Genomic DNA, 25,737 nt, shown 5'->3' with positions numbered 1-25,737 from the left:
ATTGCTAACATATTAACTGCCCCTGTGTATTAACCTCATTGATGAAGAAATGTTGCAAAATCAGTGTATAAGCTGTGGCTAATATTTGGGACATTGCGGTATCTCCTATCTCCTGTAGGTGTGTGGATATGACACAACAGCCCCAAGCGCAGGCCCTCTCTTTAGGGTACCCATCACCGTAATCATCCCTGCAAAGTAAGACCCAGCATTTAAATCTACAGTATACATTAGGGCTCAACATTAATCGCTGCCCGGTTGCCCTTGGCTACCAAGTTGTTACAAGTGGTCACCAGATTTGGTTGGCTTTGGCAACTTAAACCTCATGCACAGTGGCCAAGCTGGCAACCGCTTTGAAAAGTTAAAGTTGAGCCCTGTTTTACATATTTATGATTTAAATATGAAACTCACTTTGGGAAGGACATGGGATCTGCTGTCTGTTGTTATGTAACCTGTTTTGTGTTTGTCTTGTGTAGAGTTCAAAATGGCCATAGTCCAGAAATTTCTTTCACTGATGTCCACTTCAAGCCGGGCCAGATCCGCCGGCATTTCATCACTGTACCTCAGGGGGCTTCCTGGGCAGGTGTGTGTGTGTGTGTGTGTGTGTGTGTGTGTGTGTGTGTGTGTGTGTGTGTGTGTGTGTGTGTGTGTGTGTGTGTGTGTGTGTGTGTGTGTGTGTGTGTGTGTGTGTGTGTGTGTGTGTGTGTGTGTGTGTGTGTGTGTGTGTGTGTGTGTGTGTGTGTGTGTGTGTGTGTGTGTGTGTGTGTGTGTGTGTGTGTGTGTGTGTGTGTGTGTGTGTGTGTGTGTGTGTGTGTGTGTGTGTGTGTGTGTGTGTGTGTGTGTGTGTGTGTGTGTGTGTGTGTGTGTGTGTGTGTGTGTGTGTGTGTGTGTGTGTGTGTGTGTGTGTGTGTGTGTGTGTGTGTGTGTGTGTGTGTGTGTGTGTGTGTGTGTGTGTGTCTGTCTGTCTGTCTGTCTGTCTGTCTGTCTGTCTGTCTGTCTGTCTGTCTGTCTGTCTGTCTGTCTGTCTGTCTGTCTGTCTGTCTGTCTGTCTGTCTGTCTGTCTGTCTGTCTGTCTGTCTGTCTGTCTGTCTGTCTGTCTGTCTGTCTGTCTGTCTGTCTGTCTGTCTGTCTGTCTGTCTGTCTGTCTGTCTGTCTGTCTGTCTGTCTGTCTGTCTGTACGATAGCAGGGTGTTCTAGAATAATGACAGGCTGATCACTGATTAGAACGACCACTTAGAATTGTGTTGTTTGTGTCACAGTGAAGTTTAAGAAGCTGTGCTTAATACCTAGACTGGGTAAACACAGCCTGATCTGCCGGCGATTTGGATTTTGCCCTGCAGCTCAGGCCTAACCTGCACATCTATCTCCTGCTTCCTGTTCACATCTTCTGGGTCCGATTACAAACTAGCTCCTCCAAAAGGCGCATCCGGATCGTTGGTCTGATTGGTTGAAGGACTATCCAAATACGAGTCATTTGAACATATGCCCATTGATCACACCTCTTGTGTAGTAGAAATAAAGCGCAGGCTCCCCAGGCTAATGTAAAAAGATTGAGCTTAGTATGGTGATAGCCAGACTACTTCATTCATGCTTGCGGTCAATAACAGGATTGTCTTCTCTTCTGTCTCTCGTCTCTCTCCTCTGCAGAGATCACGCTAACGTCCCACTCGGGAGACGTGTCGTCTAAGTTTGTGCTGCACGCCGTCCACCTGGTCAAACAGAGGGCCTACCGAGCCAACGAGTTCTACAAGTTCTCCTCTCTGCTGGAGAAGGGCTCTCTGACCGAAGCCTTTCCTGTGTTGGTATGCACACACACACACACACACACACACACACACACACACACACACACACACACACACACACAGACACACAGTTGTTCTCTAATAAGATTCTCATGTGTTGTTGTATTTGTTGTTGTTTTGTGTGTGTGTGTGTGTGTGTGACGACAGCCAGGGAGGACAGTAGAGGTGTGTGTAGCGCGATGGTGGGCCAGCCTGGGTGATGTCACAATAAATTACACCATCTCATTCCACGGGCTGATGACCACGCCCTCTTCCTTGCACATAGTGAGTTTATCCAATCAAATCTCCCTTTAAGTCGCTCCTCAGGTGCGTCCGCATTCATGTAGCCACTCACAGCGCTGGCTTAAAAGCAGTGCATGCTGGGCTTTTTTTGCAGAATGCAAACATGCATCGCATGAAGTCCAGCACGCGTTTCTTTAAGCCAGCGCTGTAAGTGGCCGCAAGAAAATGAACGCACCCGTTATCTCTTTTCCTTTTTCTGCATCACTGACTGTCGTTATGGCTTTCTTTTTCCCAGCATGCCTCTGAAGGTATATCCTCCTTTGAGGTGACGTCACCGCTGCGCTATGAAGACATCTCGCCCAATATAACGCTAAAGAACTGGGTCCAGCCTCTTAGGTACAGTGGTGCATTCAAATACTTTTACATTTTAAGAAACGTATCCCTTTAACCAGTCTTTGTTTTTAGTTTTAGTTAGTTTAGTTAGTTTTTTTTTCAGTAAACAAGCATAATTATTGTGTTTTTAAACAATAACAGTGAATTCCACAATGATATATTTAGAAATGTACGTTCCAGGATAATCATTATATTGGCTGTTCTTGCATTGGTTTTGCTTACAAATGTTACACGTGTAATAACTCACATTTGTATCAACACATGCTCTGTGTGTATATGTTTTCTCCAGACCGACTAGTGCTAAGACTAAAGCTCTGGGTGCTCGAGATGTTCTGCCCAACAACCGCCAGCTCTACGAGATTGTTCTCACATACACTTTTCACCAGGTGCGTACCACCTCTGTGTATGTTTATGCAATGCTATATGTATGTATTTATTTTCATTTGTATGTCGCTTTGGACAAAGGTGTCTGCAACATAGCCATAACCATAACCATAACCATGTATGCATATGTATGTACGTGTATGTATATATATTTTTACAGTCTATGGTATATATACAGCAAATTAAGAGACTACTGCACATTTTTCTGATGTCAGCGGTGATAATAGAACTCTCTTGAGACGGTCTCTATATAAATATATATTATTATACCTCTCACTGTTCTGTACGTTCCTCTGTCACACAGCCCAAAAGCGGAGAGGTGACGCCTATGTACATGTATACTACATACCTCTCACTGTTCTGTACGCTCCTCTCTCTCTCAGCCCAAAAGCGGGGAGGTGACGCCTATGTACATGTATACTACTGTACATACACCTCTGTTCAAAAGTATCAGAACACATGCTTGAAGTTAAATATAAAATCATCTTTTGGAAATGTATCTTAATGCCTTAAATGAAACAATGAGGAACTATTCAACCTTTAAGGACATTCATTTTCTTTGTGAATGAATAATGTATTGTAAATAAACAAATGTTTTCCTTAAAATACAGGGGGTCATAAGTATTGGAACGCCCATGTTAAATTCGCATAGAGGATTTTTATTTTTATTTTTAAAGGCCAGTTATTTAATGGATCCAGGACACTATGCACCCTGATAAAGTCCCCTTGGCCTTTGGAATTCAAATAACCCCATATCAACACTATACCCTTAACATACTAAGAGTTTGGCATGCTTTATGTCAGTTATTAGCTGTTAGCTAATTAGCTGGTTTCATTCTCATTGAGCTCAATGCAATTCAAACCAGCTAATTAGCTAACAGCTAATAACTGACATAAAGCATACCAAACTCTTAGTATGTTAAGTGTATAGTGTTGACATGGGGTTATTTGAATTCCAAAGGCCAAGGGGACTTTATCAGGGTGCATAGTGTCCTGGATCCATGAAATAACTGGCCTTTAAAAATGAAAATAAAAATCCTCTATGGGAATTTAACATGGGCGTTCCAATACTTATGACCCCCTGTATTTAAGGAAAACATTTATTTATTTACAATACATTATTCATTCACAAAGAAAATGAATGTCCTTAAAGGTTGCATAGTTACTCATTATTTCATTTAAGGCATTAAGATACATTTCCAAAAGATGATTTTATATTTAACTTTAAGCATGCGTTCTAATACTTTTGGACAGAGGTGTACCTCTCACTGTTCTGTACGCTCCTCTCTCACACAGCTGCCTATGTATACTACATACCTCTCACTGTTCTGTACGCTCCTCTCTCACACAGCTGCCTATGTATACTACATACCTCTCACTGTTCTGTACGCTCCTCTCTCACACAGCCCAAAAGCGGGGAGGTGACGCCTATGTACATGTATACTACATACCTCTCACTGTTCTGTACGCTCCTCTCTCACACAGCTGCCTATGTGTACTACATACCTCTCACTGCTCTGTACGCTCCTCTGTCACACAGCCCAAAAGCGGGGAGGTGACGCCTATGTGTACTACATACCTCTCACTGTTCTGTACACTCCTCTCACACAGCCCAAAAGCGGGGAGGTGACGCCTAGCTGCCCACTGCTCTGTGAGCTGCTGTATGAATCGGAGTTCGACAGCCAGCTGTGGATGCTCTTCGACCAGAACAAGAGACTCGTCGGCTCAGGAGATGCCTACCCACACCAGGTAGTAACCCCAAAACAACAGCAACAAAAAGAAGTGTGTTACGGAAAAAAAAACAGAACTTGCTCCGTGCACACAGAAAATGGCCTTATGTCGATGTGAACATTACCGTGATTGGCAGTTGTTCATAGGGAAAAGGTGACTACTATATCACTGTTAATTTATTGATAAATAAAGTTATTTATATATATTTTAATTTGTTTTCCAAGTAATTTCAGTGGAACTGTAATTTGGTTATTGTTATTTGATTGATCTTTACCCAATCAAAACAACACAACTGCACTTTTATTGATATTACCTGAAATAAACCATGAAATAACATGACTTATGTTTTCAGAAATGGATTCATAGCGTTTAGCCGTTTTCACAGTCTCCATGATGTTTTTAAATGCTTGTGTGTGTGTGTGTGTGTGTGTGTGTGTGTGTGTGTGTGTGTGTGTGTGTATGTGTGTGTGTGCGCGTGTGTGATCTGCTGCGTGGGACACAGTACTCGCTCAAACTGGAGAAGGGCGACTACACCGTGCGGCTGCAGGTGCGTCACGAGCAGGCGTCCGAGCTGGAGCGCCTGAAGGACCTGCCCTTCATCGTGGCCCACCGCCTGTCCACCACGCTCAGCCTGGACGTCTACGAGAGCCACCGCGCCGCCATGCTGTCCAAGAAGAAGGCCAACTCCCTCACCCTCTCCCCGGGAGCCTGTCAGCCATTTTACATCACCGCCCTGTCCGACGACAAGTACGTGCCCTCTAGAGAAGAAAGCACACTTTGCCTGATCTTCAGAGTTGTGCAAAAGCATACAAACTCGGCCCTTTAAGGTCTAAAAACACTCGTTCTGTGACAGGTCAGTTCAGGTATTGTTTTTGGCATTTGTACCCTAAAAGCCAGTGTTCATGAATCAGAGTGAATATTGTGAAGGAATTTCCTGCTTCAAAAATGTTCAATTCGGGGGCATTGTAGTGCAGTAGGCTACAGCGCTCGTACCATATACGGATGGTGGCCACAGGGACCCAGGGGGACCCCCTGCGGTTATTTCCCGATCCCACCCCACCCCATCTCTCTCTCCCACTTGTTTCCTGTCTACCTCTTCACTGTCCTATAATAATAATAAAGGCAAAAAGTCCAACATTTATTTTTATTATTAAAAAAAATACCTTTAAAGTTATAAAATTAACTTTGTTAAAAAAACTAAAAAAAAAAGTAAAATGTTCAATTCTGTGATCTCCCCAGCAGGCATCAGTGCACTATGTGGGGTTTGCTAAGCAGCCCAACTGCTAATAGCTGCTACTAAAATGGTTAATTGTAATTTTATGTTCATATTTTGTGTACAATTATATTTCATTAGTTTGTATTACATTTCACGCGGCAACACTTGGCTTCATTCTCCCTGTGCAAAGGGGTTCCTTGTGCTGTAAGTAGGGGGTTTCCCAGAGTGGCCAATCACCAGCCAAACCTATTTAACATTACACAATATGACGCGGGAGACAGCGACAACGCACAGTTGGCTGGCGGCAGTTAAAATGTACCCAGGATCCGTAACTGCCCTCTGGCATGGAACATGCGACATGTGCGGCTAACCAACATCACCTCTTAAGATGTCTGGTTAACTATTAGTGTCAATCTCTCAACATGGACTATTGCCGATGTTACTCGCACACAAGAAACATTTGCAGGGATTTTGTTATCTCACTCATTAATTCTTGCAGAGTTTCTCAATCTCAGACTTCCTTGTTGTTTTCTGAATTGGTGATTCCTGGCATAAGAGGAATGCATTAGAGAGTCCTTTTACCTACACATTAAAGTAATCTTGCTTTTGTTTTGTCTTTGTTTTTTTGTGTTTGTGTTTTTCCTTTTTTACAGAATCCCAAAAGGCACCGGTCCCGGCTGCTATCTGACTGGATCTTTGGTTGTACCCAAGGGCGAGTACGGAAAGAAAGCAGTGAGTTGCCCTGTTTCTTTTTATTATTATTATTATTTTAAAAGAACTCCTTCCTTCTTTGGGATCTCCATTGGTAATACAGTATTCTGTGGGACTCATCCACTGCGATGACCAGATAACCTTCAGATAACCTTCACTGTCATGGCTGACTACTGTTCATATTTGAGTACTGTTGAGTTAGTGCTTATGCATACTCATTAGGTCTCTCCCTGAGGTAACATCTTCCAGTCTGATTAGTTGTTAGACTATCCTTTACCACAACATAAGGCTGTAACAGGGGTTTAGACTGCCTTTTGCCATACCATAAGGCTAGCACAGGGGTTTTCAGCTCTAATGTTGTTTGGACGTCAAGGCAACAACCAGATTCAGGTGAACATCAAAGAAAGGAGGAAATTGTTTGTATCAGTTAAGTTTAATTCTAAGTTTAGTTTATTCATTTTTTTTTGTTTTTCCTGTGGTCTGGTCTTTCTTTGTAGGATAAGCTTAGCAGTGAAGTGCTCATTCGTCCCCCCCTCCACTTGGCCCCCTCCCCCACTTGGATAGGAGTTTTGGAATTGCCTTCATGGCATCTGTTTGTTTTAGAATCAGAATCAGAATCTGAATCTGATTCTGAAACTGAAAAAAAAGCAGATGTCAAACCGATGATTTGGTGGACAGTGTAAGACATAACGTAATTGATTGAGAGGACACAGTTCGATCGTCATATCCTCATATTTCACCCCATAGAACACGTAGTGCTTGTATGAACAACGTAGTTCTATTGATGGTGTTACATCTTGCCTAGCTTAATTATTTTCTAAATCTGTCAATTATTTTCTCGATTAATCAAGTAGTTGTTTAATCGATAAAATGTCTATACAAATATCTTGTTTAGTCCACACACAGATATTTAGTTCACAGTCAAAGACGCGTAAGTAAAGCAGAGAATGTTTAAAAAGTCAAAGTAGCCACCACACACTAGAATTTGCCGATTGTTTCATTAGAAGCTAGCCACAAGTTTCGCTTCCCTGCTTCTTCAGCTCCACCTAAGACAATATTTGGTTTTAGGAGGTAAAACCAAGATAATTTTGAGGTAGTTTCCATCAAAAAGTACACAAGCTGACTAACGATTACTAAAATAGTTAGCAATTAATTCGATAGTTGACAATTAAAACATATCAATCGATGAATTGTTGCAGCCCTTGATCATTGCTTTTCAAACAGTCATCAGTACTGCTGCGCTTGTCAACATTTTTTTTTTTTCCTGAAGCAGCAGAAATAATAACAGAAAGAAATGTAGTTTTGAGTTGATACAGCCACACAAAAATGGTCAGACTCAAGTTTATGTAGATTTATCTACTGAAATGCATGAAGATATTATGTATTTTCAGTGTAGTCACTTGGATGAGGATGCAACTTTGTAATAGAATGAAGAATGAAGTTGGAACGAGAGAATGTAGAGAGAGACGGAGAGGGAGAGCGACGGAGAGAGAGAAAGAATGTTTGACGAGTGTGCTCCTGTTGTCTCCTTCTCATGATGTGTCATTCTAACCACCAGGGCCAGGCCACAGCAAAGCGACAAGGAAAGTTTAAAAAGGTACTGAATGGCTGAACTAGGTCACTGTGCTCTGTAAAGACACTAGCTTAAATTAATGTCGGTTGAAAACACAAAATATGTACATGGTAAGTTGCCCATTTGTGATGCAAAGCAATATTTTTTTTTCCTACAGGTGTAACATTGAAAAGAAATCTGTGTGTGTTGCATATAGTTGGTGTAATTGTAAACAAATGTCCATTATTTCTTTTCGTGACGATCATTTGTTTGTTTCTTTGCAACTGAACATCGATATCTGTGAAGAGGTGGTGAATGGTGGCTGTGTCCAGACATATATATGCGTTGACATGAATGATGTCTTTATGAACTTTTCCTTCTCTAAGTTAGATGGCCTTTTCATTCTGTTGAGGTGTCAGAAAACGCCCTCAAAGAATCTTGAGACAATCCTGGCCTTATCAGTAGATAGGCATGTCAATAGGCAAATAGATAGAAAGGTGATAGTTGCATTTGAAACATTGTGAGCAGTTTTAAACGAGCTTTGAATACCTAATCGAAACATAGCTGGCTTACAGATTTTGCAGGAGCCTTGATTTGTCACATTAAACAAACCCTGGTGTGTATATGGCATGTAGAATTATACACCGTCACCGACCACTTTACAGGGTTTTCACTGGGTCATCAAAAGTCATAAATTTAAGAATGTTAGGCCTTTAAAAAGTCATAAAATCGTTAGGATTTTCTATACAAGCTCATTTAGTCACGTCTTAAATGTATACGTTCATTCCATTCGTTCATTCATTCCTCTTGTAGTTCTATCTGAGAAGTCTGGGTGTTGTCACAGTGTTCCAGAACTACAAGGTCATGCAGCAGTGCAGCAAATAGACTTGTCGGACCCTAAGCTCTTATTATTCCGTGTCAGTGAGTCGCTGCTTAGTTTAACTAAATCCTCCTGGTCATTTCTATTACGATGGGGAAGTGCATATTTAGCAAGCTATGGCTCAAAAACAGTGTGTTTATTTAAAAAAATAAAAATATAATAAATAATAATATATTATTTGAAACGAATTTTCATGACTGAAGTTATTTAATTCTTGTAGGTCATATATTTAAATTATTATGGTTATAAATAGGTCTTAAAAAGTCATACATTTGACTGTCTGAACCCTGCTTTAGTATCGAAGTCTGTTTCGTTTTTTTTTTTGTTTTTTTTTTCTGGATGCACTGTTAATATGGAACGTGACGTACATGTACAGTAATACATTTCAATTGGAAAATGTGACTTTTCTAAAAAAGCATTAAGCATAAGCAAAGTTACTGGGATTCAGCAGGTGCTTTTATCTGGTAATAATTGTATGTGTAAAAAAACATATAAGAAACATAAAAGAAACTGTATAAATCATTTTTTTGCATGCATGTCACCAGTGTGTCACACACCTATTGTTTTCGGTCACTTCCTGTAAACTCCATACTAGTCATGCTACTTGACTCACTGTACAAAGTGAATGGGAAATGGCACTCGTTGGATTGTTGCATGTTACACCTTAAACACTCTTTTGATTAAGTAACAAGCTTAAACGCTACCTTTTTGAACCATGCGCCTGGTGTGGTGCTTATTTGTGACCCTGTAAAGCGGAACCAGTCTTTTCGGTCAAATGTATTAAATTAAGTTATTGTGCTCACGTGAACGGCCATAAACTAAGCTTTCCAACGATATGTATATCGAGGGTATTACACAAACTATTGCTAAGATAACAGCATCCAAAGTTGACATGGTTCTCCTGTCACGATATGCCAGATGCACAACGGGAATGACAGCAAATGTGTTGAATCTTCGCCGGGTTTAACAGTCAAAACGTATGTTTTTCCGTGAAATGCGTTCACGATATGAAACTGTAGACTGTATACAGTCGAATCATGCGAAAACGTGAAATTCAACATTCTAACCCGGAAGTTTGTTATTGTTGATTTTCTCAAAATAGCGTTGTGCGCAAAACGACTGATTTCGCTTTCAATGGTCACATTTGTCCCGCTGGCAAAATAGGAAAAGCGGATTCAGACGCATCCTAAACGCACTTACCTTTCGCGATTCTGACTATCCATTTAGAGCACCCTATATCACTGAACACACCACTCTTGTTGTGACACTATTTCCTCGAAAGATAAGTAACCATTGGTTTAAATCTTCACTTTGTAATTTTGACAACGTCATCGTTCTCCCTTGTTCGCTGATTGGACCTGCACATTTGTGTCTTGAGAAAACCTGCGAATCTACCGCAGACCTAGACGACGTACTGAAGGGAAATGAAAATTGAGTCGAAGGATATTGGAGGGGGCGGAGCTAGGCTGCATCACGTTGTTCTCACTGCTGTATATTCAGTGTTTCAGAATATACGTTTTTCTTTTTTTAATTACTGTCAGACATATGTCATTGTTAGTCATGTTTGTCATTGTTGTAGTTTCATTAAACTGTATAACTTAAAGTTATTTCTAAATGCTAATATATTATGATATACAGTAATAGATCTTATGTTAATGAAATGCAGAGGACCACGGCTACGACCACAACTTATTTGTTTGTACACTATGGCAGTTTAAAAAATGTAAAATAATGTTTTACTCATAAAGGGGATCATATAGAAATAAAAAAAATCTGATAGTTCCAGTTGAATAATGGTAGTTGAGTAGGTAGTTGTCTCATAGAAATGACTGTACAGCATGACACACAGCCTCTTGTAGGTCAGGCTGATGTTCTAATCCGACAACAAAGGCAATGGGACAATGGTTTAAGTTAGGGTTCGAAGGGTTAAGTAAACCAGCAGTGTTTTGATTCATGGTTATTTGAAGCTTTCTCACAGTGCCTCCCAAATGCTCCATCCAATAAACACAAACTTCAACCAACATTGGGCATTTCGGCACGTTTCAGGAGAGTATTTGTAGAGACGGCTGCGCACATCCAAAAGTATGTTGTAACAGGTGTCAGACAGAACGTGTCAGAGGGAGAGAAGGGGAAGGTCTTGCACACTGCATATAAGCTCGCACACTCCAGTAAAACAATGTTGTGTTTTCTTGTGGACTTTTCAGGATGTGGTGCCACTCGTCTATCACCTGATTTCTGCTCCCAACAAAGCCAAGAATGGAGGGAAGGAGAAAGAGAAGGAAGGAGAGAAAGAGAAGGACGTGAAAGAAGAGTTTTCTGAAGCCCTCAGGGATATGAAAATCCAGTGGATGACGAAGTGAGTGTTCTCACATCTCTCTGCAATATAATGTTACCCAGCAATAAGCTAAACCTACAGTAATTCCCCGTTTTAGCTGCATTATGTATGAAATGCAAGACTCTGTATTGGGTGTTAACCGAAGTGTCTGTCGGCTACACCTGTTTATTAACCAAAGTGGCCAATGGGCTACAGTATATGCACCAGCTTACTTGAAGTCGGCAAATCAGTTTTCTGTTCAGAGCAGAGCACACCGCAGTGCTCCTTTGAGTTTCCCACGGACATTAAAGAGACCCTATGCAACTTTTTCATAGTCATAAAATCGCTTAGAAATCGTTGTTTTGCTAGACTGACCAGTTTTATCGAAAACAGTCACATTTCCTCCCGCCCCTAGTGTCCCTATCCGCTATAACAACCTTGCAACTTTCTGATAAACGATCGTCTGCTGTTTACACCTGGAAGTCAGAGACGCGAAAGGAACAAGAAGAACCACGCTTGCAATTTATATATTTATATATAGCCTATATATGTATAAATATACACGCTAAAGCTGTCGGGGAAGCTCTGCAGAGAAATATGCAAGCATAAAACGAGCGAAAACGAAAAACGAAACCGAAACCAGAGATGAAATCGCCAATCCTGCATTATTCCTCTTTAAGATTTGCGTACATTTCTTACATTTTGGTACAACTAAAGCACTCATCTTCAGGTGCTTGTCGACAGCCACGTCAACAAACAGGAAACTGTTTTTTCCCGACTTCCAAAGTAAGCGACATGCACAGAGCCCCATAGCCCAACGACTCCAAATCAGATTGTGCTTTTATCAGAAAGAATAGCACGAGGAATGTGTTCCCCATGTATAGCCCGTCTCTGTGCATTAACCTTGCAGTGTGAGAAACTTGCACAATCAGTGTGTGAACCTCGGTTAACAGGCGGGAAATAACGGCAATGCTTTTCACAACAATTGTACTGTGGGATAATCAGTGTGACTTTACTCTCCTCTACTTCTCTACTTTACTCTCCTCTACTTCTCTACTTTCCTCTCCTCGACTTCTCTACTTTACTCTCCTCTACTTCTCTACTTCTCTACTTTACTCTCCTCTACTCCACTCTCCTCTACTTCTCTACTCCTCTACTTCTCTACTTTACTCTCCTCTACTTCTCTACTTCTCTACTTTACTCTCCTCTACTTCTCTACTTTACTCTCCTCTACTCCTCTACTTTACTCTCCTCTACTTCTCTACTCCTCTACTGTCCTCTCCTCTACTTCTCTACTTCTCTACTTTACTCTCCTCTACTCCTCTTCTTTACTCTCCTCTACTTCTCTACTCCTCTACTTCTCTACTTTCCTCTCCTCTACTTCTCTACTTTACTCTCCTCTACTTCTCTACTTTACTCTCCTCTACTTCTCTACTTCTCTACTTTACTCTCCTCTACTTCTCTACTTCTCTACTTTATTCTCCTCTACTTCTCTACTTTACTCTCCTCTACTTCTCTACTTCTTTACTTCTCAACAGGTTGGACAACAGCGCTATCTACGACGAGTTGAAAGAGACCTTCACCACCTATCTGCCACTTCATGTGCAACGCCTGCACCAGCTGGATTCAGAGAAGGTCAACATCTACTCTGATATAAAACAAACAAAAACAAGTTTTATTTTTAATCTTCCTGACTAATCTTTCTGTGTAGTGTGTAGAGATGCTGTATACCTGAGCTGTTTTTCGTCAGACGATTGGCTTTGTCTAACTGCGTCCTATCATCTGTGCAGGAGCGATTGAAACGCCTGGTAGATATCGTAGATGCCGCGGATGTGGTCGTTTCACACATTGACCAGACGGCCCTCGCAGTTTACCTTTCATTGAAGACCGACCCCAGGCCTGATGCTGCCACCATCAAGAGGTTTTTAAACGATATCCGTACTTTACTGCTATTAGCACTGTGCTCCCCTTCACAGGAAATTCTGAGGTTCACAGTGCAAGCTTTCACCTGTTGCTTATTTATGTTATATTTCTGTGTGTGTGTGTGTGTGTGTGTGTGTGTGTGTGTGTGTGTGTGTGTGTGTGTGTGTGTGTGTGTGTGTGTGTGTGTGTGTGTGTGTGTGTTGGATGTCTGTCTGTCTGTCTCTGTGTGTGTGTGTGTGTGTGTACTAGCGACATGGAGAAGCAGAAGTCGTCTCTGCTGGACGCTCTGTGTCGGAAAGGCAGTGCCCTGGCTGACCAGCTGCTTCAGGCTCCGCAGGAGGAAGCAGAAGGAGAAGGAGAAGGAGAAGGAGCCATCGCTGCCCCGGGCGCTGGCGCTCGCGTAGTGGGCAGCTCTGACGACGGAGCCCAGGATGTGGGCAAGGCCCTGACCGACACGTTCTGGGAGGTGCAGAAATGGGCAGACCTCACCGATTCTAAGGTGTGTGTGTGTTTGTAGATTGTATTGTAATTGCCATTCGTTCATTCATTCATTCATGTAAATCGTAAATCAGGCCAAGTATACTTCCGGATACAAGGAATTTGGAAGTATATATACTCTTTTGATCCCTTGAGGGAAATGATCATATATATAATCATATATATAATCATATATTCTATGGATGGATTGCCCAAAACATAGACCGGGTCTCAAACCGCATACTTCCGTCAGTACACTGCTAGTGTGTACTGATCACTTACATGCATTGTTCCCACTCTTTGATGGTTAGTATTGTCCCAAAATCTACACTATATACTTAAGCTAAGTAGGTTAAGTATGTTTGTGATTTGAGACAGAGAGACTGTTATTAGCTGGTACCTTCATGCCTACTGAGGGAAGTGACTCGTTAGACAGCTGAAAGCAGGCAGCTGCCCTCCGTTCCTGACCAACCCAAAGACTCCCATGTAGTGACTGGGAACAGGTGTGCAGGAATAACTCCATAAATAAATCAACAGAAACCAGGAAGTGCAACAACAGGACAAAACACATAGCGGACAACAGGGGAACATGGCACCCACAAAACACAAGACAGAACACAACAGATCACAACAGAACACAACAGCACACAATCGAACTCAACAGAACACAACAGAACACAACAGAACACAACAGAACACAATAGAACACAATAGAACACAACAGCACACAGCAGAACACAGCAGAACACCACAGCACACAACAGATCACAACAGAACACAACAGCACACAATCAAACTCAACAGAACACTACAGAACACAACAGATCACAACAGAACACAACAGCACACAATCAAATTCAACAGAACACTACAGAACACTACAGAACACAACAGAACACAACAGAACACAATAGAACACAACAGGACACAATAGAACACAACAGATCACTACAGATCACAACAGAACGCTACAGAACACTACGAACACAATAGAACACAACAGCACACAGCAGAACACAACAGATCACAGCAGAACACAATAGAACGCAATAGAACACAACAGCACACAGCAGAACACGGGGTAAACATGGACAGGATCTCAGGATCCTGAGCCAGATCATGACGCGTCCTCTGATGGAAATGTGGAAATCAAGTGTTGCGTACTTGTCTGTCTCTTACCTACTATCAAACATTAGCATGTTAACCATGCAAGAGCTGTCCTTGAACCTGTCTTGTTTTACTCGCAGGTTTTAAGCTTTTCTTACAAGCATGCACTTGTGAACAAGATGTATGGGAGGGCTTTGAAGTACGCATCTAAGATCGTCGAGGACAGACCCAGCAAAGACAACTGGAAGAACTGTGCTCAGGTAGGTCACATGATTTGTTCTTGAAGCAAAATGGTTTTCTACATTGACACACATTTGAATGAGATGCAGTGCACAAGTGTGGTAATACTGACTCACACAAACCTTTGCTGGTTAAATTCACTGGGCAAAATATTTTGGTAACTTAAAACCATGCAACACCACACTACACACAAACACCGGTGAATCAGTGCAGATATGAGGAAGTTCTCAGCACGTGAATTTGTTTAAAGTGACCTGGTTTTCTTGAAACTTGAAAACAATCATTAACAATAAACTCACAAACTCCCTCAAGTCAACCTCTGTCATGTTTCTCTAGTTAAATAAAAGCACTACAAATTACCTAACTAATTTCTGCTATTATGCCGCACAACATGTCAATACATTTTTGACAATGTTTAATCTCATTGTGTGGTTTCCATGGTATTTCGACAATGTTTGTTGTCATTGTGTGGTTTCCACGGTAGCCACATGTAGAGCAGCAAACCAGGCCCCACAGCAAGAAATCAGTTGTAATCAAAATCCTGATCAAAGGAATAAGTGAGAATGACTTGGCCTGTTAGGATTTAAAGGCTATGTTAATGTGACATTTCATTCTAAAATGTAGAAATTACAAATGCACCCACACCTGCAAAACACCACCGACATTTGTACTTCCTTCAGATACACTGATGCTGTCACTTGGTGTCTTGTCATAGACCTTTTTCATTAAAACAAACTAATGAAACTATCTATCTCTGTTTCCTGCAGCTGATGCGGTCATTGGATTGGATGCATTGTGCCAACTTTACTGACAGCTGGCTTCCCATCATGTACCCTTCCGAGTACACACCCTTTTAAGGGGCCTACGATAAATGTGTCGTTTTAACTGGCTGCCTATAGACTGACTGCTTACATGTTCAATATGCAGAATGCACAGACACATTTGAAGACAAACAGGCAGACCTCTCACCCTGATAAATGCAGTAGAAATACCAAGTTGGAATGGAACTTGAGTTCCTAAGTTCTTTTACGGAACACACACAGAATGATCTAATTACTCCTCACAGTATGTGCACCCCTCAGCGCACTGCACTGTGTTTTTTTTACGAAACGATTATTAAATGCTCGAGCACATTTAAAGATAGAGGCAGTGGGCACATTTCACTGTCATTTCAAAAGACTAGACTATTTTTTCTCTGTAATGCTGAGAAAAATGTCTTTCTGAATTTAGCCAAAAAAAAGAATAAAAAAAACCCGGCACTCTCAGCTGTGGTGTGGTGTGGTGTTCTCTCTGTATATGCGAACCATTTACGAGGGATAGCCATTTAGACTGTGTGGGGGAGGCTGAGTGTGCCTGTGGGACAGTCAGGAACAGTTGTCAATGACGCCTCACATAAACCTTTCATCGCAACATCAACATAAACATGTTATAAACCTGTCATGGCTTATCCACACGTGTCATAAACGTCCATGGCCCGTAATAAAACAATGCCTAGTTATCGTTGTCTGTGTTTTGTCATGACAGCTCTCAAAATATTTCACATCATGAATAGCATAGCATTGCACGCTGTGAGAGCAATTTCTAAGAATGGCACCATGATACCGTCTCATTCAGATCGACTATCGTAATGACTATTGGCTGGTTTATGGTATATGTCATGACGTGGTTTAACCAATCCCAACATGGAGGCCACAATTGAAACGTCAGCCCATTCTCTGTTAAAATATCTGTAGTTGTGAATTATCACAAACAGTTACCAAGGCAATATCAAATGTAATTAATCCTTATTATTTTCTGACATTTATGTAAAATGTATGCATGTTTTGTAACAGTTTTTTTTTTGTTTTGTTTTTTTGTAAATTCAGAATAAATATGACTGGGCTTTTTATTCACACAGCTGAGAAAGGCCAGGTTCAGTCTTGTACTTAATCAAGAGTGATGCATTATCAGTTTCCATATGTTTGTGCCTAAATGTGTGTTTGTGTGTGTGTGTGTGTGCGCACGCGCATGCGTGTGACCGTGTGTGTATGTGGTATGTGTGACTGTGACTGTGAGTGTGTTTGTGTGTGTGTGTGTGTGTGTGCATGCGTGTGACTGTGTGTGTGTGTGTGTGTGTGTGTGTGTGTGTGTGCATGCCATGTGTGAATGTTCTGTTCTCCCTTAATTGTGTTGTTTAATTAAAAAAAATATACACACACACACACACACACACACACACACACACACACACACACACACACACACACACACACACACACACATTTCATGTAGCCATACATTTTTAGTGTGTCAGATAGAATTTGTATGCATTACCACCAATGCCAAAGTTACCATATAGACTCCTACTACAGTATATACAGTATATGAGATATCCTATTGTGCAGCCCAGTGAAGCTCCAGCATTGGATTGTCAGGTACTGGGTGTGAGGAAGGTTTTGGTTCCCCTCACCAGTATCTTCTAAACAAATCATGTTGTTGTTGTTGTTGTCGTTGTTGTTGCTGTTGTTCAGGGTTTTACGGTTTTGCTGACTTTACTGTTTACAGCAGGTCCTTTTACGAATGCCTTAATATTCACACTTTGACTCGGACGTCCTCATCTGACTTCAGTCACAGGTTTCATATCACATACAGGTTTGATGTTCATGACCTCATAAATATTTATTAAAGCATTGTATCTATAAAGTATAAAATAAAACCTAGTCCATGCATACATTTTAGTTGTAAATGTACCAGTGTTACTTTACTTTTTTTGTTTCCTATGAACTCGGAAAATGAGTCATACTCTTTTGTTATCTCACTGAATGTGTAGAATTATGTCATGTTAAATATTCAGAAGAAAATTATTTCAAAGTGAAAATAAAACAGACAAAATATCACACAAAATATCATCTTGTGACTGTCCAGTATTTGATCGGAGTAAATTAAATTCAGCTTTAGTTTTCTTTATTTATGCATGACTAATACAATAAAAAATCTCAAGAAGCTTTTCTTTAAGTAGGGTTCAGACCAAAGATTCCCGACGAGCCGGGACGTTCTAAAACCTTGCAACTGCGACTCAACATGTTGAATGCTCTGCGACGGCTTGCAACTACGTGCAACTTCTAATTCACACTGCTGAAACTCCGTCTCGTCACGTCAGGAATCTTTGGTGTGAATTGGGCTTTAGGGAGTCTACTCCGTAGAGCAAGCATTAACAAGTGACGATGGCACTAGTCCCTTTGAACAGGAAGAAGCCTTTAAAAATAGCAAATGGGGACCCATAATGAGAGTCCATGAGCTTGGCGGGGGTGCTGCAGTTGGAAAAGAACTGATGATGAGATGAAAGATTCAGAAGGAAGCTGAAACATTCACACACCAGGAAGAAATATTAAAACATTAGCACACAAGATTGGTTGATTGATTGTTGATGAAATTGAAAAGAGACAGCGTTTTAAGCCTTGGATGTATGTAATATCTAGATCTTTAGTAGACCATTTCTATTAACGTATGTTGAGGGAGGAAACATGATCAATCAATTCAACACAATGATTTGTTTATCAGACAAGGAGTGGAAAGCAGACAGTTTCTGAAAAAGGAACAGATCACTTTTCACACATTTCACAGTATGGATCGCTGTGTGTGATCCATGCTCTGAAATGGCCGAAACCCTTTGTTTTTCCAGACATATTGACACACCAGTTGTGAAACCTACCGTCATTTCCCAACTATTAGCTGTGGCTTATACATTGATTTTACAATGCATTTCTTCAGCTACAGTATGAGGTTAATACACAGGGGGAGTTAATGTGGTATTAATATGGTTTTGTTTCTTTTCACTTGCATAAAACACTATCCTATACACAGGAAATGACTGTAAGCGTGTCTGTAACAGTGTCAGCACAGTCAAAAGGTCCAGTGAGATGGTCTCTTTGTTCTCTTACCCCACCCCATGTAGATCCTCACATCCCCTTTCTCCAGGAGCAGCTTGGTGTGGAGGGCCCTCTTGAGCTGGGCTTTGAATGCCAGGTCGGTCTTGCGGCGGAACTCGTGTGCCCACAGGAGAGTAGTGGTGCCACGGTGGCAGAAGTGGCACATGGTGTCCAGCAGCTCGTGCAGGCAGCCGTGACCGCCGTGCACGACGTCCGCTGCGAGGACGAAGTCGTAATGATAAATGGACAGCGGGAAGGACCGGGCGAGGTTGCGGCCCCACTGGAGAACTTCCACTTGCGGTGCGTATTTCGAGCGCCCTTTGGTGTTGGCGTCTAGATTCTCAGTCAGGTTTTCCAACACCTCTGGCAGGTCAGTCGCGGTTACCCAGCCACCTTTAGGGTTGACCAGTGTAATGATCAGTTCTAAGAATGTCTTCATTATTTGAGTGACACATTTCCATGGCTCAATGGTGTTGCAGCCCTGCCACCATCGACTTAAAGGCACCTGATCCTAACCCTAACCCTAACTCAGATTGGAAATGTGCCCATTTTCTAATTAATATTTAATTATTTGGATTATTATTATTATTTGGAAAAAATGTAGAGACCACCACATACAGTATTTGACCGTCAACTCATTCAAATGCCACTCAGCAACCGTAGGATGACATAATTTTTCCAGAGCTGTACTGTATACAGTATGTTACTACGGTATGTATTACTGTTTACATAACTACAGTACCTACTACATATTCCATATTACTCCCTTACTATACTGCCTTTCATTACCATCTATCAAGTGTTCTCATGTACTGTATGACTGTAGTGTGAAATGATAAGACTCAATCTCAGGCATGTTTTTGAGTAGACTACTTACCAAGAAGACTGGCCACAATAGACACCAGGCCAGTACCAGCTCCCAGTTCCAGCACTGACTTTCCTCGTAAACTGATCTGCTGCGTCTTCTCTAGGAATTTACAGAGAACCGATGTCTGAAACGGAACAAGGAACAGACCAAGAGCAAATAATTATTTGTAGTAATACATACTCTCTCTTATAGAATTATATATTTTTAAAATAGTTCTCACAGCAGGCCCTTGTTTTCCCCCATTCCAGCTGAGGAGGCGATGTACAGTTATTTCATATCCAAGGAAATGATGGATCTCCGTTTCAGAGTCTAAATGGACAGGGGACCTGTGAGTCATCTCTTCATCATTTGCCTGTTTACTCTGAGCTTCCACTGAAAAGGAAAAGAATAATAATAAATTCAATATTATGTTAAGACCAGTGATGAAAAGCTGAGCTCCAGAAATGTATTCAACATGAAATAATGCCTGATTACGTAGACTGTCAATGACATTTTCAATTGCATTTAACTGACAGAATTTTGACATTTTCACAACCATAACAGACGAAAATACTTACAGTTTAATCCACTCTTTTCACTTGTTCTACAATATGGTATTGGCGATGTATCCACTTTGTTCTCATATTTCTTGTCATCCTTTTCCAAGTGATGCTCCCCTTCCCTCAGTCCACTGGATATGTTTGCGTTGATGTCTTTGTCTTCTTCTTGCTGTGCTGTGCTGTTGCGATCTTTCTCTGGCCTGTAGAAGACACTCGGTGACCATACACTGTTAGAGGCCGTTTTTGTATCAGCGTTCTCTGTGTTAGATGGAGAGAGATGGTGTCTGATACTTGAGGTCTTAACACATCATGTCATATTCAGTGAGGATATTATAACTATATCACTGGTACTTGTTACTCACCAGAGGTTGTCAAAATGCTTTTTTCTTCTTCTTGCTGTGCTGAGCTGTTGCGATCACCTTCATCTCCACTTGGTCGTTCTTCACGTTTGTCTGAGTCCTTATCTCCACAAACCGTCTCCTTCAGGTCATGATTTCCGTCATAGCTCACTTCTGGTGTACAATACCCTTCTGTTCCCAGAACATCTACCTTCTGACCATCAGATTCATCTATTTTTGTTTTCTCACTTCCTCTCCTCTCTCCATTCTCATTGATATTTTTGTCCGCATGTTTATTTTCTTCATTTATGTCCTGCTCTCTACCTTCCACTTCATCATCTGAACATCTCTGCCTTTTCTCGTCCTCAAATGCTTCTATCTCTGAACATCTCTGCCTTTTCTCTTCCTCAAGTGCTTCTATCTCTGAACATCTCTGCGTTTTCTCTTCCTCAAGTGCTTCTATCTCTGAACATCTCTGCGTTTTCTCTTCCTCAAATGCTTCTATCTCTGAACATCTCTGTGTTTTCTCTTCCTCAAGTGCTTCTATCTCTGAACATCTCTGCCTTTTCTCTTCCTCAAATGCTTCTATCTCTGAACATCTCTGCCTTTTCTCTTCCTCAAGTGCTTCTATCTCTGAACATCTCTGCGTTTTCTCTTCCTCAAGTGCTTCTATCTCTGAGCATCTCTGCCCTTTCTCTTCCTCAAGTGCTTCTATCTCTGAACATCTCTGCCTTTTCTCTTCCTCAACTGCTTCTATCTCTGAACATCTCTGCCTTTTCTCTTCCTTAAGTGCTTCTATCTCTGAACATCTCTGCGTTTTCTCTTCCTCAAGTGCTTCTATCTCGGTGTGTGTCGACACGTCCTCCACAGGACACACATCTATCTCCTCTTTTACAGTTTGCTCTTTCTCCTCCTCCTGCTCCACAGCCTGCGTGGTTTGGCCAGAATCTGCTTCTGCCTCCCGTGCAGTGGCCATGTAGATCCGTATCTCATCGTTTTCAGCCAGCAGCGTGGTGTGGAAGGCCTCCTTGAAGCGCTCTATGAAAGTCAAGTCGGTTTCAAAACGGATCTTGTTGGACCAAACAAGGGTGGTTCCTGCTTGGCAGAAATGGCGCATGGTGACCAACAGTTCGTTCAAGTGGTCGTGGTGGTAGACCACATCAGCTGCCAGCACGAAATCATACTGATGAGTGGAGCGGGGGAAGCTGTTCTCCAAGTCCACTCCCCAGGAGAGAGCTGCGACTTGGGCTGGGTGCCGGCAGTGCTGCTTGGTGTTCCGTGACAGGTTAAATCTCAGATTCCCCAGAACCTCTGGCAGGTCAGTTGCCGTCACCTTGGCACCTACAGAACATTAGCTCATTTTAAAGGTGAAAGTTAGTAACAGGTTTTTTTTTTTTTAATTCTGTGAATATCTCTTCAAGATCCGCTGGCTCCATTCTGCCTGTGTGGAGTTTTTCTAGGAGCGCTAACCGCAGTAGTGGGTGGTGTGTTTTGTTTGGAATTTGGTTCAAATAATAATCTAAACTGCTTTAGACATTCAACATCATCCAGTATCACTCACTCTACCTTTAACCCGTTTATAAAATGACACAGATTTGCCTTTTTTTCTTTCAAGCCTGTTATACACTTAATAAGTGTATACCTACCAAGGAGAGTAGCCACAATTGATAATAGTCCAGTCCCTGCTCCAATCTCAATGGCTGATTTATCCAGTAGATTAACCTGCTGTTGGCCTGCTGCTGTGTCCAGGTACCTACACAGAGCGACCGCCTGCGGGTTTCAGAGATCAGTACTTTTACAGTTGTTTGAATAACATTGGTCAAACACATTTACCTTAATTTTGCTGTCAGCCGGATGGTGAACTTATTTTTATATCGTGAATATAGAGTAGTATGGAGCCGTGGAGGTGTCTGTGAGATTTTTGTCGCCGTTGTGATTGTATATAACTTTTACAGTTGTTTGAGTAACATTTTTACCATCACAATAAATTACAAAATGGCCTTTTGTCCTTGTGTCTGCAAAGTCTCAGAGCTCACCCCTGGCCAGATCATGGAACCGTAAGAACCCACGGATTCATAAATGCAGATCTCATAACCAGCAAAGTTGAACGTTTCTTTCTCTGGCCTGTAGAAGACACTCGGTGACCATACGCTGTTAGAGGCCGTTTTTGTATCAGCGTTCTCTGTGTAAGATGGAGAGAGAAAGTGATGGTGTTTGATACTTGAGGTCTTAACACATCATGTCATGTTCAGTGAGGACATTATAACTATATCACTGGTACTTGTTACTCACCAGAGGTTGTCAAAATGTTTTCTTCTTCTACTTGCTGTGCTGAGCTGTTGCGATCACCTTCATCTCCACTTGGTCGTTCTTCACGTTTGTCTGAGTCCTTATCTCCACAAACCGTCTCCTTCAGGTCATGATTTCCGTCATAGCTCACCTCTGGTGTACAATACCCTTCTGTTCCCAGAACATCTCCCTGCTGACCATCAGATTCATCTATTTTTGTTTTCTCACTTCCTCTCCTCTCTGCATTCTCATGGATATTTTTGTCCGCATGTTTATTTTCTGCATTTCTGTCCTGCTGCACTCTACCTTCCACTTCATCATCTGAACATCTCTGCCTTTTCTCTTCCTCAACTGCTTCTATCTCTGAACATCTCTGCATTTTCTCTTCCTCAAATGCTTCTATCTCTGAACATCTCTGCCTTTTCTCTTCCTCAAATGCTTCTATCTCTGAACATCTCTGCCTTTTCTCTTCCTCAAGTGCTTCTATCTCTGAACATCCCTGCGTTTTCTCTTCCTCAAATGCTTCTATCTCTGAACATCTGTGCCTTTTCTCTTCCTCAAGTGCTTCTATCTCGGTGTGTGTCGACACGTCCTCGACAGGACACACATCTATCTCCTCTTTCACAGTTTGCTCTTTCTCCTCCTCCTGCCCCACGGTCTGCATGGTTTGGCCAGAATCTGCTTGTGCCTCCCGTGCAGTGGCCATGTATATCCGTATCTCATCGTTTTCAGCCAGCAGCGTGGCGTGGAAGGCCTCTTTGAAGCGCTCGATAAAAGTCAAGTCGGTTTTAAAGCGAATCTTGTTGGACCAAACGAGGGTGGTTCCTGCTTGGCAGAAATGGCGCATGGTGACCAACAGTTCGTTCAAGTAGTCGTGGTGGTAGACCACATCAGCTGCCAGCACGAAATCATACTGATGAGTGGAGCGGGGGAAGCTGTTCTCCAAGTCCACTCCCCAGGAGAGAGCTGCGACTTGGGCTGGGTGCCGGCAGTGCTGCTTGGTGTTCCGTGACAGGTTAAATCTCAGATTCCCCAGAACCTCTGGCAGGTCAGTAGCCGTTACCTTGGCACCTACGGAACATTAGCTCATTTTAAAGGCACTTTTCGTAAAATTCTGCAAATATCTCTTAAAGATCCGCTGGCTCCATTCTGACTGTGTGGAGTTTTTCTAGGAGCGCTAACCGGAGGAGTGGGTGGTGTGTTTTGTCTGGAATTTGGTTCAAATAATCTAAACTGCTTTAGACATTCAACATCATCCAGTATCACTCACTCTACCTTTAACCCGTTTATGAAATGAAACAGATTTGCCTTTTTTTCTTTCAAGCCTGTTATACACTTAATAAGTGTATACCTACCAAGGAGAGTAGCCACAATTGCTAATAGTCCAGTCCCTGCTCCAATCTCAATGGCTGATTTTTCCAGTAGATTAACCTGCTGTCGGCCTGCTGGTGTGTCCAGGTACGTACACAGAGCGACCGCCTGCGGGTTTCAGAGATCATTACTTTTACAGTTGTTTAAATAACATTGGTCAAACACATTTACCTTAATTTTGCTGTCAGCCAGATGGTGAACTTATTTTTATATCGTGAATATAGAATAGTATGGAGCCGTGGAGGTGTCTGTGAGATTTTTGTCGACGTTGTGATTGTAAATAACTTTTACAGTTGTTTAAGTAACATTTTTACCATCACAATAAATTAAAAATGGCCTTTTGTCCTTGTGTCTGCAAAGTCTCAGAGCTCACCCCTGGCCAGATCATGGAACCGTAAGAACCCACGGATTCATAAATGCAGATCTCATAACCAGCAAAGTTGAACGTTTCTTTCTCTGGCCTGTAGAAGACACTCGGTGACCATACACTTTTCCATGGCGCTTTTGTGTCAGGATTCTCTGCTTTGGGTGAGGAAAGAGATGCTGGTGAGTGCCACTTGAGACTTTAGCATGTTATAAAAAAAAAGGCCATATATACTGTATATGTATATATATATATATATACAGTATACACACACTATTTATATAACATACATGTGCAGTGTATGTGTGTGTGTGTGTGTAAATGTATGTATATTATGATAATAGAATAGGCCTACAAAACGTTAATAATATAAATGGTATATAATCAGAAAAGGGACTGGAATATGTGGAAATTATGCTATGATACATGATACTCACCTGAAGTTGTCATGGTGTCCTTCTCCTGACTTATCTGTTCTTTGCCATCATCTCCATCATCGTTTACTTGCTCTGCTTCATACACACCATCCTCGCCGCAAACATCCCTCACTGTGTTGTTAGTGTCCTCGTCGCATTGCAAGTTTTTTGCCAAACAGTCTCCATTTGGACATGATAGATTTGTGTTTAAGTCTACCTTCAGTTTCTGTCTCAACATGTCCTTAAGTGTCTGTTCATTAGTGTCCTTGATGTGATTCATATCGTTGTTGACCATCTCCTATTTAAATGTCTTGTATTAGCCTACTCTTTTTATTCACACTCTTGCTTTCAAAATATTCTGTTTGTGTTCATATGTTCCTGGGGTATATCAGATGGTTGTGTTTTTGTCCTGTGTGACTTTGGGGATCACATCTTGCTCAACCAGAAGTGAGCTTTTAATGTCTTTGTCGACTTTCTATATAAATGACAGATCAGATGAGCGGTGAATGTTCTAAGTTCCGCCTCTGTGCCCAACTGTTTGATGAGCGGTGAGTGTTCTAAGTTCCGTCTCTCTGCCCAACTGTCTGGTGAGCGTTGAGTGTTCTGAGTTCCGTGACCGTCTCTCTGCCCAGCTGTCTGCCTTTGCCCAGATCAGGGTGGAACTTGGCAGTAAGAAACTGAGCATGATGGCC

General features: G+C 41.8%; 3 protein-coding genes across 4 annotated transcripts in view; 1 reads left to right on the top strand and 2 right to left on the bottom strand.

Moving 5' to 3' along the window:
* tpp2 (tripeptidyl peptidase 2) overlaps positions 1-16,896 on the top strand; it is a 29,536-nt gene extending 12,640 nt beyond the window's left edge. Inside the window, exons 14-29 of one of the 2 annotated variants that reach the window (XM_062527236.1) lie at positions 119-195; positions 474-580; positions 1,645-1,799; positions 1,950-2,066; positions 2,320-2,420; positions 2,707-2,803; positions 4,413-4,550; positions 5,035-5,279; positions 6,402-6,480; positions 8,018-8,056; positions 11,096-11,247; positions 12,744-12,840; positions 12,996-13,126; positions 13,378-13,627; positions 14,853-14,972; positions 15,720-16,896. In XM_062527236.1, coding sequence (XP_062383220.1) covers positions 119-195; positions 474-580; positions 1,645-1,799; positions 1,950-2,066; positions 2,320-2,420; positions 2,707-2,803; positions 4,413-4,550; positions 5,035-5,279; positions 6,402-6,480; positions 8,018-8,056; positions 11,096-11,247; positions 12,744-12,840; positions 12,996-13,126; positions 13,378-13,627; positions 14,853-14,972; positions 15,720-15,809 — 1,995 coding nt within the window. In that variant the 3' untranslated portion in view covers positions 15,810-16,896. The remainder of the gene's footprint in view (positions 1-118; positions 196-473; positions 581-1,644; positions 1,800-1,949; positions 2,067-2,319; positions 2,421-2,706; positions 2,804-4,412; positions 4,551-5,034; positions 5,280-6,401; positions 6,481-8,017; positions 8,057-11,095; positions 11,248-12,743; positions 12,841-12,995; positions 13,127-13,377; positions 13,628-14,852; positions 14,973-15,719) is intronic. The other variant, XM_062527237.1, reaches the window with a different exon arrangement.
* Positions 16,897-17,873: 977 nt separating this feature from the next.
* On the bottom strand, positions 17,874-20,094 carry LOC134070793 (protein-lysine methyltransferase METTL21C-like). The gene is made up of 3 exons (XM_062527235.1): positions 19,949-20,094; positions 19,738-19,852; positions 17,874-19,253 (listed from the first exon to the last, which is right to left on the bottom strand). The coding sequence occupies exons 1-3, from the start codon at positions 20,063-20,065 to the stop codon at positions 18,835-18,837; spliced, it is 651 nt and encodes a 216-aa protein (XP_062383219.1). The 5' UTR covers positions 20,066-20,094; the 3' UTR covers positions 17,874-18,834.
* Positions 20,095-20,256: 162 nt separating this feature from the next.
* On the bottom strand, positions 20,257-25,079 carry LOC134071723 (uncharacterized). Its single transcript, XM_062528558.1, has 8 exons — positions 25,067-25,079; positions 24,639-24,787; positions 24,250-24,373; positions 22,898-23,965; positions 22,642-22,787; positions 22,252-22,375; positions 20,630-21,946; positions 20,257-20,525 (listed from the first exon to the last, which is right to left on the bottom strand). The coding sequence occupies exons 1-8, from the start codon at positions 25,077-25,079 to the stop codon at positions 20,257-20,259; spliced, it is 3,210 nt and encodes a 1,069-aa protein (XP_062384542.1).
* Positions 25,080-25,737: the final 658 nt, after the last annotated feature.

Source organism: Sardina pilchardus, chromosome 23, assembly GCF_963854185.1.
Source record: "Sardina pilchardus chromosome 23, fSarPil1.1, whole genome shotgun sequence".
NCBI lineage: Eukaryota > Metazoa > Chordata > Actinopteri > Clupeiformes > Clupeidae > Sardina > Sardina pilchardus.
The sequence above is the reverse complement of the archived record's forward strand: the minus strand, read 5'-3'. Positions and strand labels throughout refer to the sequence as shown.